Raw genomic sequence first — 18,005 nt, forward strand, 5'->3', positions numbered from 1 at the left:
ATCGACTTTTCAATCTTTTCAATTAATTATTGTCTTTTTTTTCATTCTACATGAAGATAATATTAGTGATATTCTACAAAGGATTATTCATATGTCACTTTCTCTCTTTGTCTGATAGAGTCAAAACTGAACTGTCCTACATTTTGGAAAAATTTTCCTCAAAACTATCTAATTTGGAATTGTTGTCCATTCTGGAGAGCAGTCAAAGAGAGGATGAAATTGGTAATTTTGAATCCATTTGTTGATCTCTTAATCATGGTTTGCATTATCTTGAATACCTTGTTCCTCGCTATGGAGTACCCCACCATGGATAAAGAATACCAAAAAATGATTTCTCTCAGTGACCAGGTAAGTTAAGTCTATGCTAGGTTAAAAATTGAGTTATAACCCTGTATTCATACTGGGACACTCCCATAAGGAGACAGACTTGTTCAGTGACATTTTCTGAATTTTGTTTTTTGTCTTTCCAGATCTTCACCCTGATTTTTACTGTAGAAATGATCTTGAAAATCATTGCTCTAGATCCTTACTACTATTTCCAGGAAAAGTGGAATGTTTTTGATAGCTTGGTTGTTTTGATTGGCCTAGCAAGCTTTGGAACAAATCTGTCACCTTTCAGGCTGGTAATTATTTATTAAAATAAAAAATCATTACTTTTTTTAAAGTACATGTGTTGTACAGTGAAATATCCTCATATTATTTTAATGATGAATTTGTTAAATCTGTTTTCTTTTTTGGTAAGTAGTAAGGCAATATGAGCTTTTTAATTGGAGTGATTTTCATTGCATCAAAACAATTAAAAGGCTTTATTTGGGGAAAAAATAGTGTTACTACTGCAGTAAAGACATCATGGTAAATGTGGGGTCTGGCTTTCTTGTGTGCTGTGCTGTCTGGGCTGTTTTAACTTCTTTTTCCCCTGTGTTTTATTTACAGCTCAGGATCTTCAAATTGGCAAAGTCTTGGCCAGCCTTAAACACTCTCATGAAAATAATTCTACACTCATTTGGTGCCCTGAGTAACCTCACTCTGGTTTTGGCAATCACTATATTTATTTTTGCTGTAGTAGGAATGCAGATTTTGAGCAGTGATTATAGTGGAAATGCCTGTAGCATCAGCTCCAGTGGCAAATTACGCTGGCATATGATAGATTTTAGTCATTCAATCCTCATTATATTCCGAATATTATGTGGAGAATGGATTGAAACTATGTGGGAATGCATGGAAGTGGCTGGAAAAAGGAAATGTCTCACCATTTTCTTGCTTGTCCTGGTACTAGGAAACCTGGTGGTGAGTTTCAAGTCAGTTTTCAGTCCCTACTGAATGCATCCAGTTACTTTTTTCTTTGGAGGAAAACTTTACTGTTTGAAAAGTATTCACTTTATTCTCTTTTCTGAGTATCACTTGACATATGGTTTTGTTCTGTCTCCATTTTTCCCTTTTCCCCTTTCTTTCTCGTTCTCACACAAGACATAGAAGCAAAATAAAATTATTCCTTCTAGCCAGAGTATAGAAGTGCATCATAATTTGGTGTCAGACGTCTTCATCTTTGTGTTGATGGGATCAAATCACCAGACTGAGTTCTTTTGATGAGGTCTGAGTTCATTGAGTGCTTTTAATGCTTAACACATCGCCCCTATGTTATCAAAAGTTTACAGAACCCAGATTTTTGGGGTTTTACTAGATTTAATGTATATTTACTGGTAGACAAAATCTTTTTCATCTGCTTGGTCTGTTGGTCTATACCAGATCCTTTTTGATGGTGATGTAATTAAAATTCATCTTTGCATGCTTTTTTTCTACAACTGCCTCCTCATATACTATGGACATCTAAGCATGTGAAGATATATTTGATATACCCAAACTCTCACTTCCCTCCTTTTTTCTGATGCCAGTCCTTCCAGAAGGAGCCATATCATGTTATTACAATATTTTAGAGTAATAGTAAATAATTTCATTATTTATTAATGGTTAATGAAAGCAAGTCTGACATGTCTCTTCTGTTAGCAATTGTCTCCAACTTACTGTATTTTAAGGTGCTCAACCTGTTCATTGCTTTGCTGCTGAGTTCATTCAACATTGATGGTCCAGAGGGACAAGAGGAGCCTGGAGAAGGGACTAAATACCAGATTGCCATTGCACAGATTCACAAGAGCCTGAAGGCTGTGAAAGACAGAATTTGGGATCACTGCTGCAAAAGAATGAGGGGAAGCCTCAGAAAAGCAGACAAAAAGAAGACTTTGGCAGAAGTTTCTGGGAAGGGCATAGAGGTTACTAATTATGCCATGACAGATGTCAGAAAATACATAGACAACGGCTCCTTTGATATAGAGTGTGGCCATGTGGAAGAGAGTTCCTCTAAAGCAAGGAAATATGAAGAAATTTTGACCAGCCCCAGTACCTGTGTTCCCATTACAACAGCAGAGGCTTACCCCAAGGAGGGTGATGGTGGGCACATTTTGCACACAGCTGTAGAATACAGGAAACAGGTAAGGAATACTGATATTTGAAAAATTATTGTGACTTGCATCTGTAAATACAGTCTCAAAGACACAACAGTAAATATTACCCTTTCTGTCACTTCTGCTGTTTTACTTTCTTCTTCTAGTACAAGGGCTACCAAATATTCTTTGTTATTCAGTGATATGTTGAATATTCACTTTTTCATCATTCTCCTCAATGACAGCCAAAATTCTGCTTCTGACTCTTTTGTGTCCATTTATTTCTGTCAACTGATAAACCAAGTTTGATCAAGACATTCTTTCTTTTTGTCTCCTTTGCCTTACACCTGGATTTTTTTGAAGGCAGGCCTCTTGGGTTGATTATATGTTGCTTCTCAATTGCATGGAATCCAAAGGGAATGTAAACAAAAGCTATACTTAAAAACAAATTCTTAGTATTGTTTGGGGTTTTTTTAATTACCTGCTCACCTCCATGGTACTTTTGACTCCCCTTTATATCTCTTGATTTTGTTGTGTTGGGCAGGATAAAGCTCAAGTCTTTCTGCATGTGAGTGAGACATTTTTACTTCCATGACAGCTGTGCAGAGGCATTTAGGAATATTGGAGACATTTCAGGTGTCTGTCACATCCACACAGGATTGTCAAATATGGAACAGAAGATTTAGGAACTCTTTTCACAGAATCAAAGAATTGTAAGGGTTGGAGAGATCTTTTTTTTAGTGGATTTGGCCATATTAGGAAGCATTATCAGTGAAGTCTCTTTGGACAAATTCTCAAAGAAGCAAAACTCACTGATCACCTTAGAATCATCTGTGGCTGTTTCAAATGTCTTGCCCCTAAACATTTGATGTCAGAAATTCATTCCCTGCTGCAGTGGAATCTGGTATTTCTTGGAATTTGTAGTGTCAGAAGGATTGAGGACTGATTCTGATCACTTAGATCTTCTGCCTATAACTGAAAGCATAAATCTTTCACAAGCATTTTAGGAAAGCTATTTAATTATTTAAAATTATTTAAAGAAAAGCTTGCTAGTGAAAGATTCTCTTGTCATGGCAGAGGGGTTGAACCCACATGATCTTTAAGGCCCCTTCCAAACCAAACACCTAAATCATTCTTTGATTATATGAGTCTAAAGTTCATGAATGTTTTGCATTCTGTGAAACAACTTTGCCTTTCAAGAATGACTGTCAGGAAAATTATAAAAGGAAAATCAACTGATTTGCATCATTTCATGCAGGGAGACAAATTAAGACACAGAGAACAGTGGCGGAATTCAAACACCTTCAATCAGAGCTCTGGGACTTCTGAAACTGCAAATGCTTTCTCAGTAACACACCCAAAGAATGATCAAAAAGAGGTAATTATAAATTTTATCATTTTGTATTAATATGTTGGGCCTTCTCCTCTTCAAGCCTTTTGAGACATGATTTGTATCTCTAAAAATATATTGGCCTGAAGAAAACAGAGTTTTCTCTAAAACTGTAGCATAATATAATATTTTCTAAACATTTCCCTTCTTTCAAGTCTACTGTAGCTAAGTAAAAGAAACCAAGAAACTTGTTAAAATAAAGTGATGGAAACAAAAAGTAGGGATTGGCTATTTCTGTCCTATTATTTATAATTTACTTTGGCAGTTCAGCAACAGAAAGATAATTTATACACTGCAAATTTCTTTTGGGTAGTGAGAGGAGATGGTAATTTTCATTTATTTTTGGTTTGTTAACTTTATTAATGAAAAGCAAATAAATTCTTTTCTTAAATTCCTAAATTCCTTAACTCTTAAATTCTTCTCCTTTGCAGAAATATCATTCTGTTCGTAGCTTTTCTGAAGCCAGCACTGTGGATCCAGTGGTTCTTCTGGAGATGTTTTCCCAGACTAAAAACTCCCAGCTGCCTAAGGACTGCTTTGTAGAGAGTAGGAACCCTTTATTTTTTAATTTGTTGGTATTGCACTAATGCCAAATGAAGCAGTGTTCAAAAATATCCATTTGGAGCATATCCAGATTAGCAGGAACTGTTTGTCTGTTCATCCCAGTGTGGATATCTGCCTTTGATCACCTGAACCTCTCCTTAGATTCTGTTAGTTCAATCCTGCTGCCTTTACAGATTAATGAAGAGTGTTTCTGCCACAGGGCAGAGAATAGAGTCCAGATGCAATGTCTCTGCAGTGCAATCAAGTGAAATAATTAGTAAAAATAATAATTTACTGACCTGCTAGTAAGGTAATATCTCTTTTCAAAATAGAAAGGGAAAAATGCAGAAAATAAGCACATTTTTAGATAGAAGTAAAGGCTTCTTTTGTGCCCACAAACCTTTCTGCAGAAAGACACAAAAAGAGGTTATTCCATCTTTTATAAGTTATAGTTATCTTTTATAAGTTATAAAAGTCTGTAATTCCATGTATTTGTTGCTTTATTAAAAGAGATTATTTCGGCATAAAAATTTTTACTTTTCTTTAGCTTCAGATCATTTCAATAACAGCATCACCTCATAGATAAAAGAGCATTCTTCCTATAATATGTTAAAGTCCTTTTTTAAATGTTTTATACTTTTTAAATCCATATCTCAACATTTTCCATTGAACCAATATGCTGTTCTCTCTCTTTATAGGTTGTGTTGAGTGTTTCCCATGTTGTGTAGTGGATACCACCAAGTTTCCAGGCAGAACTTGGTGGAACTTTAGAAAAACCTGCTACAGAATCGTGAACCATAGTGGATTTGAATATTTTATGGTTTTTATGATTGTATTGAGCAGTGCAGCATTGGTAAATTTAATTTAATTTCTCCACTTTGGAATTAATTGTTGTCAGTAAAAGAATGGTATTGAATTGATTTCTCCTACTCTGACATTCCTTTCCCCAGGGAGAGACAAGAGTGTAATAAATATAACCTTTAGAAGTTATAATGCTTTCCTCCACTTGGATAAGATATTTAAATAGATGGAATCAAATATATGGAATCATAGTTCTTCATTGAACATAGTTCTTCACACTTTTGTGTTAATTACAAAGCTAAACCAGAGTCTGATATTATCTGGGATAGCTTGAAAAAAATAATAGCACTTCTAAATTTGTAAAGCAGACTAACTACTCAGAAAAAATGTAGATTGAAAATCACCCAAACATTATGATCAGAAGCCAAAAGTGAAGGTAGATGTAAATTGGTAGGTGAGGTAATGTTTCATTGTTACTCTGATCATATCCATTTCTACTGAAGAATAAGGGAAGAATTATTTTATTTGAAAGTATATTCACTGTCTACTGAGAGTAACTTGTTAAATAAAATATTATATAATGCAGAAGGAACATAACCAAATAGTCTGAAGGTGATCTATGTGGCAGATGTCAGAATTTCCAATTAAAGTCAGTTCTGTGTACATTACATTCAGGTAATGTTCCCTGAACTGTAGATTTAAACTGTCTGCTTTAAAATTCTCCTGACAAAACCTCCAGGGGAACTCCCTGGTGTCTTGGTTTGAACAGACAGATGTTTAGTATGGAAGGCAGGAGCCTCCCTTGAAATATAAAATGTAAAACCCCTCCCTCTGAATTATTATAATTTTGAAATTAAGGAGCTCTCAGACAAAGATATGGGAATAGGAACAAGAGTTCTTTACTAGGAAAATTAAAATAGAAATGCAGTAATAGAAAACACCACTGTCAGAGTCAGAATATGCCCCCTGTGTGTCAGGGTGGTGGCACAGTCCCATCCCAGGGGGGCTCAGGGTGGTGGCACAGTCCCATCCCAGGATGGCTCAGGGTGGTGGCACAGTCCCATCCCAGGGGGCTCAGGGTGGTGGCACAGTCCCATCCCAGGATGGCTCAGGGTGGTGGCACAGTCCCATCCCAGGGGGCTCAGGGTGGTGGCACAGTCCCATCCCAGGGGGGCTCAGGGTGGTGGCACAGTCCCATCCCAGGGGGGCTCAGGGTGGTGGCACAGTCCCATCCCAGGGGGCTCAGGGTGGTGGCACAGTCCCATCCCAGGGGGGCTCAGCCCTCCTGCAGTGCCAGCTGTGGCTCTGCTGGAGCAGGGATCCTGCACAAGGGGGGAGTTTTCCTCTGCAGCTCCAGGGCTGCTGGAGATGGGCCTGCTCTCCCTCTGGGAATGCAGGGCAGCAGAAAGCTGCTCCTCTGGGAATGCAGGGGGCAAAGGCTGCTGGGCTGTTCCCAGGGCAGATTGGATCCAGGTAGGAATGCTTGGCTCCTCCCCTGGGTGGAGCATCTCCCCATGGGATGGTGGGATTTGATGAGCCCTGCAGGGACACTCAGTGGCCATGGACAGCAGAGATCTCCTGGAGGGAGGATGGGCTGTGGGAGAGATAAAGAAAAACTGCCCCATGAACAGCAGAGAACTGCCCCACCTGGTTCTGACAGATGGTGATAGAATGCACACCCCAGCCACATCTTCTAACCTAAGACACCTGGAATTCCAGTGAGGGCTCCTCTGTGTTCATGGGAAACGAAACTGAAGTAAGGAAAGAAACTGAGTTATTTTTAATGTCCCGTTGAACAAAAAGTTAGTGGGTACCCGGGTGCAAAATAACAAAACAATAACAATTTCTTGTCATCAAAGATGAATTGCAGTCTTGAGAACTTTCCCATTTCTAAGATACACTTGTCCGCTTTCAGAAAGGGACGTGTCAATTTTTTGCTTGTTTTTAAAGTTTACTGATATGAAATTTTCTGAATGAGTATGAATGAGCACCAGACCACGACATGTCCATGGCTTGTAGTGAAATTAAATGAGATAGTGATCGTGGGAGAACGCTCAGAAAAGCAGGGGTGATGTGGATGAAAGGAAAATTACAGACATTGCCAAAGGCTTGGTGAGGAAATAGTACAAGGTGTTAAAAGCAATTGCAAATAGATTGGAAACATAAAAAAATCAAAAATAAATTAGCAAGGCAGCAAATACTTTAAACATGAGCAAACATTGATGTGAATGACAGCAATCAGTGAAAAGTTTTCCTATAACCTCAAGGTCAAGGTTTAGGTGAAAACAAGTGCAACTTCAGGATTGAGCAGTTCCAGATGAGGTGTTTTTCCATGTCTGTATTACAACTCTGCAGGATGACTCAATGTGACTCATGTGGAAGGTCAGAGTCTGATAGACCCTGGTTAATTATTCAATTCAGGATTTTTTGTGAAGAATTTTAGATCAACCCCTTCAAAATTATCAACTACCTTGGGAAGTCAAATGTTTTTAGCCACAACTGACCCTTGTTAGACATTTTTTGTATGTGTTGAACATAAAAACTTGAAAGTATGAAATTTTTCAATCAGTGTGAAAATGAGATTGTACTTATTTTAAAATTTACCTTTTTACTTTTAAGTATAAAAATAAGTGGTGGTTGTCCACAATTTAATACAAAATGGTTATAATAAGCCAAACTATTTATTCTTGTGCAATTCAAAAATAATCTTCCATAAAACTATTGACCTGTTTTAAAACTGAATTCTGAAATTCCAGGCATTTGAAGATGTTTATCTGCAGAAGAGGGAAAAAGTGAAAATCATTCTAGATTATGCTGATATCATATTTACCTACACCTTTTTTACGGAGATGCTTCTGAAGTGGGTAGCTTTTGGTCTGCACAGTTATTTCACAAATTCTTGGTGTTTGCTTGACTTCATCATTGTGTGTGTAAGTACTATGCTCAGCTTGTCATACATTTTAATTTTTTATATTTTCTATATAGAGAACTACCTGTGAATTGTGATTAAGAATTAATACAAGTCTTAAAGACAGTTTTCAAAAGCTAAAAATACTTCAATCGAAATGAGGGTTTAGAACTTTAAAGGGAAATTGTCAGCAATAAGCAAGAAGTTGCTGAAGAAAATTTTATTAGGTATCACCATCATTGAGGACCATGCTGGTTCTAAAAACTTTTTCAGTTTTAGAGAGAGTTTAATTAGGGAATCAGAAATATAATTAAATAAATTGATTAATACAGTAGAAAATGTGAAGCTACTGACAGTTCTGGACTAGATGATCTTAAAGGTTCCTTCCAACCCAAACCAAATACTTGATTTTGGCATTTAGAAAGAGAAAAAAAGAAAGAGTTCCTTCCTTAAAGGAGAAGAAATTTAAATGGCAAAGACAGTAGAAAAGCATGGTTGGAAAAATAATTTACCAGGGAATTAAAGATAGGGAAGTATCTTTTGCTTTGGACAGCCCTAAAGAGAAATGCTGGAATCACCAAGAGTGAGATAAGTACAGTGTTTAATACATATACATTTGCTCTGAATGAAAATGTAGAAAATGTTAAATATTATAATCTTGCTGTATAAAAATGCAGCAAGATTATAATATTTAACATTTAATATAATATTATAATATTATAATATTTAACATTTCTTGTCAACATCACACTGGCTCTATTCTGAAGTTAAATATTTTAAAATAAGGATGTCTAAACAGCTGACTTGTGACATCAGAGTAGCTTCTGATAGGCTCAGGATAGTCAGCATTAAAAGTTATGAAGTACGAGGGAATTTCAACAGAAAAATCTAATATTATGACTATTTGTAAGTTACAGTTACAGTTTTCTAATGTAAATAGCAGTCCAAAACAGAGCATAAGCATGGAAATATCCAATGGCTGAACACTGAGGCAGCAAATTCAAATAAGAAGGAAGAGACAAATCATGAACAGTGAAAAAACCTAACTGTTGAATTTATTTTTAATGTCTTCATTTCTCTCTTAGAAATATCTAAAATGAACTAGATACATTTAAAAAAAAAAAAAAGATTGTTTCCACATCCCCATCCTCAGTTATGATAATAAATCCTGTATACACTTTTGAGAATATCTATGTAAAAAATGGGAGTATTTTATCTGAATAAACCTTTCTGGTCTCGTAGTGTATGGAAGTATCATAGCTACTAATTTGATTGTTATACTAGTATTAAACAAAATTATATGAACTGTATTAAAAAAATCAAATTAGAATAATTCCTTTTTTTTCAAGTGTTAGAAAAGAATGAGGTAAAATTATATATATATATATATAGAATAGAATAGAATAGACTAATATATTATATCATGTTATATTATATTAATTATATTGTTATATATATTTATATTAACTTTAAATGTGTATTTTCTTCATTTGACTTAGTGGTGAAATATACTGTAACTTTCATCTTAGGACTGTCTACTAATATAGATAAAATAAAATTTTGTATGCCATTTAATGATGCCAGTTCCAATTCAATGAACACAGCTGTCCTTTGTTTCCTGGGGACGAAATTCTGTTTCTGAAGATTCCTCACCGTGTTCCTCTGGGACCAGCCTGAAATCTCTCAGGACTTTCAGAGCACTGCGGCCTCTACGAGCTTTGTCAAGATTTGAAGGGATAAAGGTAAAGATATGGGGGGGGGGGGGGGGGAGTGGGTCTGGGTTTTTATATGGATTAGAGTTTTCAATAGATATTGAAGAAGTAAAAATCTTTCTGGGCAAAGTGATCTCTTGAATTGGATTAATGAATTATTTTCCTTTATTTCATTCAGGTTGTTGTGAATGCACTCTTTGGAGCCATCCCCTCCATCTTCAACGTTCTGCTCGTCTGCATTGTCTTTTGGCTCCTCTTTAATGTTCTAGGAGTCAAATGGCTTGGAAGCAGATTTTGGAAATGCACACACAAACAAGAAAGCACTGATCACATTCTTGGCAGAAACGATTGTCTTTCCTTCAATGGGACATGGACAAATAATGTTGTAAATTTTGACAATGTTGGCATGGGTTACTTGGCTCTTCTCCAAGTGGTAAGTTCTATAAAAATATGTTAGTTTTTGTTTTTTTCAAGGGATGGTTTAAGCAGCCAACCAAGGCACATCACTATGGTTCTGTTTAACTCGCTGAAACTGGGGATTTTTTAGCTCCCATTAATATTTTCCTCATCTATGAGCTGCTCACCTCCTCCTAAAGAACACTTGGTCACATGCAGCCTTTTGTTAAAATCAAGAACTCTTTCACAGTTTTTCAATTTTGTTTTAAATTTCACTTCTGTTTTAATTTTGATTAACAAAGTAAGCCTGAAATAGTCTGCCTGTTACTGTATTTAAAGTTATTCTTGTTTTCTCTAATTCAGAGTGGATAAGAAAGAAAACTGATGGACCAATTTATTTTAAATTCTGTGTCTACTTTTGTTGTTAAAATCCCGAAGTGTTGGGGTGTTAATTCACTGAGCTCCCTAATACCCAACAAAGGAGAGAAAGGCATTGTTAAAAGGTTTCCATTATCCCTGTATCTTTTCTAGATTAAGTTCTTTGCTCTGGATCCTCCAAAATGTTCTATGATTGATAAAAATTGCAGGATGGAACCATCTGCTATTTTGTTAGAAACCATTATTGCAGGATGGAACCATCTGATGTTTTGCTTTTTTCCTTTTGAAGTTATATTTGCTAGTTAAGTTGAGACTTTTTACAAAAATTTCAGTTTAACAAGAGTTAGCATTAAAGCATTTGACACATGAACCATGACTTTTCTTTTGGTTTTTTTTCAGGATATTTTTTTCTCTATAATAAATTCCAGTAAATCATACTTCCAAACATATCTTAGAATTGATGCGTATTTTTTACAGCTTACTTCTTATTTTTTCCACAACTATTAACACATTTATATTAGCAATAGCTATTTTTTTTTCTTACTTGTAACAAACAATGCATTTTCTTTCAGGCAACTTTTAAAGGCTGGATGGATATTATGTATGCAGCAGTGGATTCACGTGAGGTGTGTCACTGAAATGAAATTTTAGTTCTTTTCCCTTTCCTTTTTCCCTTTTCTATCCATACAGTCAGTTTTTCAGCTATGTTTGCAACATCAGGTCAAAAAAGCAAGTGGATGAGTTTATCCAGCTACACAGTGGAACAATAACCCTTGGAGTACCAAATAGCTGAAACTTAGATAGAAGAAACTGTAGAGTGACACCACACAAAAAGAGGGCAAGATAATGTACAATTTTGTACAAATCTGATTTGGAAACAGAATATGGCTGTGCCTCTGAAGGAAATTCTCTTCCTTTCTAAACATGTGCAGTAGAACTGAAACAGCCTGCAGCTTTATCAGTTGAGGTTTTCTTCCCTATGTTTGACACCCTCACTATTTCTTCCCCATTTGTATGTCCCATTTCTCACTCTTATTCTAGCACAGTGAAATTTAACTTTTATATATTTAGTTGACTTTGTATTTTTTCTTGCTCATTCCATCACTGTACTTTTGACTGTAGTTAAATAGCTGCTAAATAATAATATTGTTCTTTGTATGGCTGGTTTAAATTGCTTGCCTGGGATAGCATCCCAAAGGAGGGAATTCACCATTAGGTTTAATCTGAGCTGTTTTTCTAATTAGGGCATTCACAGGATCCCTTCTAATTGGAGCTGTTCATTTATTACTAAAAAAAATTGCTAGAGCAGGATTTGGCTTTGTTTTTCATTATCTTTACAAACAGCAACAAGATAGAGCAAGACAGTTCTACTTGTACCTCTAGATAAAGATATAAATGTGCAGAAATAATTTATCCTTCATGACAATAAAAAAATCTGCTATAATAAATTGGAAATGCTAAAGCTGAGGTTATCTCATTTTTACCAATATTATTTTTCTGATTTATTTTTTTTTAACAGATTGATCAACAGCCACAGTTTGAAGCACGCTTACGCATGTATTCATTCTTTGTGGTTTTCATTATTTTTGGATCTTTCTTCATGCTGAACCTTTTCATTGGGGTGGTTATCAGCAATTTTAACCAGCAAAGGAAAAAGATAAGTACTACATGGTCTAACCCATGGTCTCCTGTAATCCTAATTTAAGTGAATGCTTGCTTGACATCTAGAGGTCTAATGATTTGAAATAAATGTTTGACTAGATAAATTTAAAATAATAACATTTCAAACCAAGTTTTGAAAACAGGAATCCCCTCTTCCTCAAGGGTTTTACCTGTGAATTCTATTTTCCTGCCAAGTCCTGGATTTGTTCTGAGTAGAGGACGAGGAGGAAGGAGTGAGTAGCTTTAGAAATTAGATGTCAAAAATGTTACCTAGACTCTGCTGCAGGAGAGGGGAATTCTTTTCTTCTGCTTTGAGGATTTGCTTTGGGGAACAGAAAAACCCTTTTTGCTGAGAGTGAACACCTCACAAATGTGAGCAGGGAAATCAGTCATGGAAGAAGCAGTCATGGAACGAATAACCTCTGCTTTCCTGGTAAAGAACCTTGAAAAGGTCCAATCAATCAGAACTTCTTCTAAAACTAGCTACACTTTAAAAATTCATTCATCTACAAAATAAACTGACAGATTAATTTAGTGAGGTTTTAAAAAGTTCTGCATTAGGATCCATGTCATGTCCCTAGGAGGAGGCTGTGTAGAAATTTAAAGGCAGCTTAAAGCCCATGAAGCAATGACTGCCTCCACTTTTGTCCTCCTAGTTGTTATATTCCCTGTTCTTGTGATTCAGTAAGAGCTGGAAGGCAAAATCTTAGAATGGAAAATGCAGCAAAGAAAAGCAATAATCATCTCTGCCTGGAATATTTCACCTTCCTTGTGCCAAGCTTGTTTCTCAATTGAGTCACTTAAGAGTTTTAAGTATCCAGAATATCAAGGGAAATTGTGTCAATTATTCCACCTGGAAATCTTTCAACAAATAAGCATCTTGCTCATTGAAAAAATACCAGAAAAGCAGATCCCAACAGGAGGTTTACTATTTCAAGGTTCCTATTGGAAGGCAGAATTTGTACTGGAATAATTTATTGTTTAAATAGCCTGACTTATAAACCAAGTGTCAAAGCATTACTGCCTTTGGTAGAGACAGATGGAAATAAAACCCACAAGAAATTCTTCTGTTCTCTGAATTTGGACAGAGAAAAGATGTTTAGAGATTGAGTAACAGCAGTCCAACTTCACTGTAAGAATTTTCCTTTTATAACAAAGTCCCAGTTACAATAATCCCACTAGAGAAAAAGGTTAAGTAGTTGATATGCTTGAACATTTGCTAGAAGTTTACGTGGATGTAACCCCCCTTTTTTTTTCTTAGTACATGCTGTAATTGATTTTTTTTTTCATTTTCCTCCTTCATTTCTTTTTTGCTTCTTTGGGCTTTTCACAAAGAGTCCATGTAGAGAAGTTAAGCAGAATTTTCAGATGTTTTTCTGGAGTGATTCCAATTGCAGGTGCCCTGCTGAACATTCTTATGTTTGTTGTACAAACTGCTGATCACTTAGTGCTTTTATGATGAGTGATTTCTGATTACTGGGTTCCAAGTGATTGCTCAGTAATACAGGTGGTATGGATGCTAATACGAAATTCATTGCCAGGAACTTCCCATAGAACTTGGTGACAAAACTCTTATTCATCATCCTCTATTTACTTGCTAGTCCAGCAATCTACTTCTGCTTCTGCCTCTCCCAAAAATATAAAATATTCTAATTCTTGATGAATCTTATGTAATTTTAAAAATAGGAAATAGATCTGCAAAACTTTGAAAAGGCTCTCACACTTGAGGGAACTGACTTGAGACCACTGCCTGGACTTGACTTTCATGATCAACCCAGATCAGATCAAAGATCAAGGGGAAAAGGAGAAATGGTGAAGACACATTTGGTTTCTGTGCTCTCTTAGGTCCCACTCATGACAAGTGTAAATTACTGTCTTTAATATAAATTTGTTGGTATTTATTTGACTTCATCTGAACAACAATATTTTTTCTCTTTACTTAGGTGGGAAAGATCTATTTTTGACTGAGGAACAGAAAAAGTACTATAATGCTCTAAAAAAACTTGGATCCAAGAAACCCCAAAAACCCATCCCAAGACCATCGGTGAGGTCACCTTAAGAAGAATATGACAGAGGATATAAAGAGGATGATATTTAAACTCAGTAGCCAGGAATTGGGAAATAAACCTTGCATTAGAGCCCCTCATCTTCCTCAGTCAATATAGTATTTAGATTTTACTCTCTTTTATTTAAAAATTCCATCCAACAAAGTCAACATTGAGGGTATTAATTAAGGAAATTTACAACCTATTTATCACCTACTCAAATGTACAAACTTTTAAAACTACTTCATATTAAGTATTTGATATTCATAACATGATCTTGGTTATTTAATTTGCATGATGTTGCTTCTGCAGCTAGATTGGATTATTGCAGGTTAGAATGAATAGAGAGCAGTACATGCCCCATGGCTCTTATTTGCTTTTAAACAACCTTATGCTTTATTTCTTACATTTTCTTAAATTGAATTCCAGGCCTGTCTTTGCACAGTAACTAGTCAGAGTTTTTCCTGCTTATGACATTTTAATTAGAATTGCTTATCCTAAAATATCTGCTTCAATAAGTATTTCTATTAAAAGAGCAATCACAATGTACTCTGAATGTTTTCCTGCTATATATTTTTTCAAAGCCAATGTGCTTGCACGTTGCCTGAAAATACTGAAAATATGGTGAGTTTTCTTTGAGGGTCTAAAGAAATCACCAAAAAATGCTTCTAGTAGCTTATTGTTAATTTATGCTATCTTAAATTCCTTTTCTAAGCACAAATTACTGATTGATATTTGAATGCAGGCTGGGTCTCAGAACTGGCATAAGTAGTTCTTCTCTCCACAGAATGCATTCCTAGGATTGCTGTTTGACATCGTAAATCACAAAGCTTTTGACATCACCATTGTGATTTTCATCTGTCTCAATATGATTGTTATGATGGCAGAAAACAACGACCAAGACACCAAGGATGTCCTTAATAAAATCAACTATTTTTTTGTGGCTGTATTCACTGCAGAATGTGTCTTAAAAATACTGGCCTTAAGGCACTACTTCTTTGCGAGTGGCTGGAACGTGTTTGATTTCAGTGTTGTGATCCTTTCAATAGTGAGTAAGTATCAATCACTAGGTCACGTAAAGTGTCTTACCAATATTAAGCCAAATTCTAGTTTGGAGTAACCACCTACATATCATTTGTTTGATAAACAAATTCCATATCCATTGTACTGTTTCAAACTATCTGCTGATTCCTTCTAAAAGGATGCATTTTTGTTTTCCCTTATATTTTTGCAGAGTACTAAAAGGTAAACGGAGTTTTGAAATTTTTTAAGTATGATTTTTATTAAGGCATTAACAGCATATTAATTTAGTAATATCTTTTTAGAGTTATTGTACCTAAACTGTTGTCTAATGTTTTATGCTTTCAATTTACATGTTGTCATGTTAGCTGTTTTTTTCACAGGAAAAGAAAATTCAGGTTAAAAATACATTTGCATAAAAAATGGGGATTAATTTAATTATCCAGGACCTCCTTAAGAAGGAAGAGCCCATTTGCAGATTTGAAAAGCTCAGGAAAATTTTGTTCCTCAACACCATACTAAACCTGGGCCACTATTTGTGACTGAAAAAAATTATTAAAATTGGCTTGTGTTTTTTTGGCTCTTTAAATAAGACCAGATGCTGATCATTGACTCTGCAAAGGGTCATATACAGCTCTAGTTTTTTTTTTGCAGTTCGTCTGTTCTTCCTACTCTGGCTCAGGTCATATCATATAATAAAGTATGGGAAAGAAAAACTGCTCTGAGTTCTCTGCTTCTTGCCTAAGCATGGTAGCCTTTTGCCATCCTGTACAACCCAGAAAAATTATGACTTCTTAACTCTTCTCTTTGTAATCATTTGCATTGCTCCTGTGTCATAGAATGAGGTGTTATGGGGGATACACACTGAGACAATTTTCCTTTATTTTCTTCTTGCTCTTCTCTGATATCATTTGAGTGTCAAGCATTAGTCAAAGTCTCACATTTAAGCTTTGGCCTAAAGAAGGAGCAGCACTCAAAGAGTGAGTCAGAGACAGCCCCAGAGCTTCCAGCACAAGACCTGAATGGATTTTAAAGGAGTTTTTAGGTACTTGAGCAATGAATGCATAAATTCACTCCCCAGATTAGAGAAACTTGCAAGAGCGCAGCTTCCAAACTATGCAGAAATCTTGATGCCTCTTTTATACTGAAAGCTATTACAATTTTTCTTTTTTTACCTAAGCTTTTATCTGAGCTGTTTCAGAATTGATGATGTTTATATTGAGAGCAGCATAATGTGATCAGTGTTACTGCTGACACCTAAAGCACAGAATATAACAAAACAGACATTAATTTGACTGACTTGACCTGACAACATTTTATTTTCCTTTTCCTTTCAAAGGTCTTGGAGTTTCTGAAGTGTTTCGATCTTTTTTCTCCCCTACGGTTTTGAGAACTCTTCGTTTGGCGCGGGTCGGCCGAATCCTGAGAATAGTTCGCAAAGCCAAAGGGATTCGAACTCTTCTTTTTGCACTGCTGATGTCTCTTCCTGCCCTGGTCAACATTGGCCTTTTGCTTTTCCTGATTATGTTCATTTATGCCATCGTGGGCATGGCAAACTTTGCCTGTCTCCCCGAGGAGGATGGGATTGATGACATCTTCAACTTCAAAACATTTTGTGGTAGCATTCTCTGCCTTTTCCAAATTACCACATCGGCTGGCTGGGATGGTCTTCTGGCCCCTGTGCTGAAGGAATCTGATAAATGTGCTCTCCAATTAAATGTTACAGGGACAGAGAAAAATAATTGTGTAAATAAGGGCTTTGGTATTTTATATTTTGTAAGCTATGTCATTATATCGTTCCTCATTGTTGTAAATATGTACATAGCTGTCATTTTAGAGAACTTCAGTGTTGCCACTGAGGAGAGCACGGATCCTCTTTGTGAGGATGACTTCGATATGTTTTATGAGACATGGGCAAAGTTTGACCCTCTGGCGACACAGTATATAGATTATTCTGCCCTCTCAGACTTTGCAGATGCTCTGGCAGACCCCTTGCGCATCCCAAAGCCCAACAAAATCCAGCTCATAGCCATGGACATCCCTATAGTTAGTGGAGATAAGATCCACTGCTTGGATATCTTGCTGGCTTTCACTAAAAGGGTCTTGGGAGAAGCTGGAGACCTGGAGAGTCTTGAATTAAACATGGAAGAAAAGATTGCGGCTGGCAATCCAGCTAAAAGTTGTTACAGCCCAATTTCTTCTACCCTTAAAAGAAAACAAGAGGAAGTGTCAGCTCTTGTTATTCAAAAGGCCTTCAGGAGGTATTTGAAACAACGTTCTCTTGAAAATATGTCCTTATACCATTGCAAACATAACAGTGCTGTCTTTGGACGAGAAATACAGGACAAGCAGAGTCTCCTTGAATCACTGCTTAATGAAAATCATGGTAGGAAGGCAGATAAATTACGTCCTGCTTCTTCCATATCCCTCCCTTTATTTTATGATGGCTTTGCTGAGACAGACAGCAATAAGCTTGACACATGAAGTCACCCCTGGCTGCAGCATTTCCAATTAAACCAATGTCACATATTTTCAGATGGAGACCATGTTTTTATCCCAAAAATACTCTACATTTAGAATAAAACTGGCAGTATTGTAATTGTTCAGATTTGCAAATGCTCCTTAAAGCACTTATGATTTGAACAACTATGTCATAAATATTAGAGGAAAATCTCAATCCATGGAATTTTTTTCCTCAGCTAATGGAGTTGG

At 36.1% G+C, this 18,005-nt stretch overlaps 1 protein-coding gene across 1 annotated transcript in view; it reads left to right on the forward strand.

Annotated features, from left to right (window-relative positions):
- Positions 1-17,777, forward strand: part of LOC103813057 (sodium channel protein type 5 subunit alpha-like) — a 32,539-nt gene extending 14,762 nt beyond the window's left edge. The window contains exons 11-25 of the mRNA XM_030239074.2: positions 119-348; positions 471-623; positions 934-1,287; positions 2,034-2,486; positions 4,260-4,374; positions 5,070-5,224; positions 7,929-8,109; positions 9,529-9,557; positions 9,736-9,822; positions 9,971-10,225; positions 11,139-11,192; positions 12,086-12,227; positions 14,172-14,272; positions 15,061-15,325; positions 16,633-17,777. Of these exons, the coding sequence (XP_030094934.1) occupies positions 119-348; positions 471-623; positions 934-1,287; positions 2,034-2,486; positions 4,260-4,374; positions 5,070-5,224; positions 7,929-8,109; positions 9,529-9,557; positions 9,736-9,822; positions 9,971-10,225; positions 11,139-11,192; positions 12,086-12,227; positions 14,172-14,272; positions 15,061-15,325; positions 16,633-17,777 (3,719 nt within the window). The remainder of the gene's footprint in view (positions 1-118; positions 349-470; positions 624-933; positions 1,288-2,033; positions 2,487-4,259; positions 4,375-5,069; positions 5,225-7,928; positions 8,110-9,528; positions 9,558-9,735; positions 9,823-9,970; positions 10,226-11,138; positions 11,193-12,085; positions 12,228-14,171; positions 14,273-15,060; positions 15,326-16,632) is intronic.
- The last annotated feature ends 228 nt before the right edge of the window (positions 17,778-18,005 follow it).

This window comes from Serinus canaria, chromosome 2 (genome assembly GCF_022539315.1).
Source record: "Serinus canaria isolate serCan28SL12 chromosome 2, serCan2020, whole genome shotgun sequence".
Classification (NCBI taxonomy): domain Eukaryota; kingdom Metazoa; phylum Chordata; class Aves; order Passeriformes; family Fringillidae; genus Serinus; species Serinus canaria.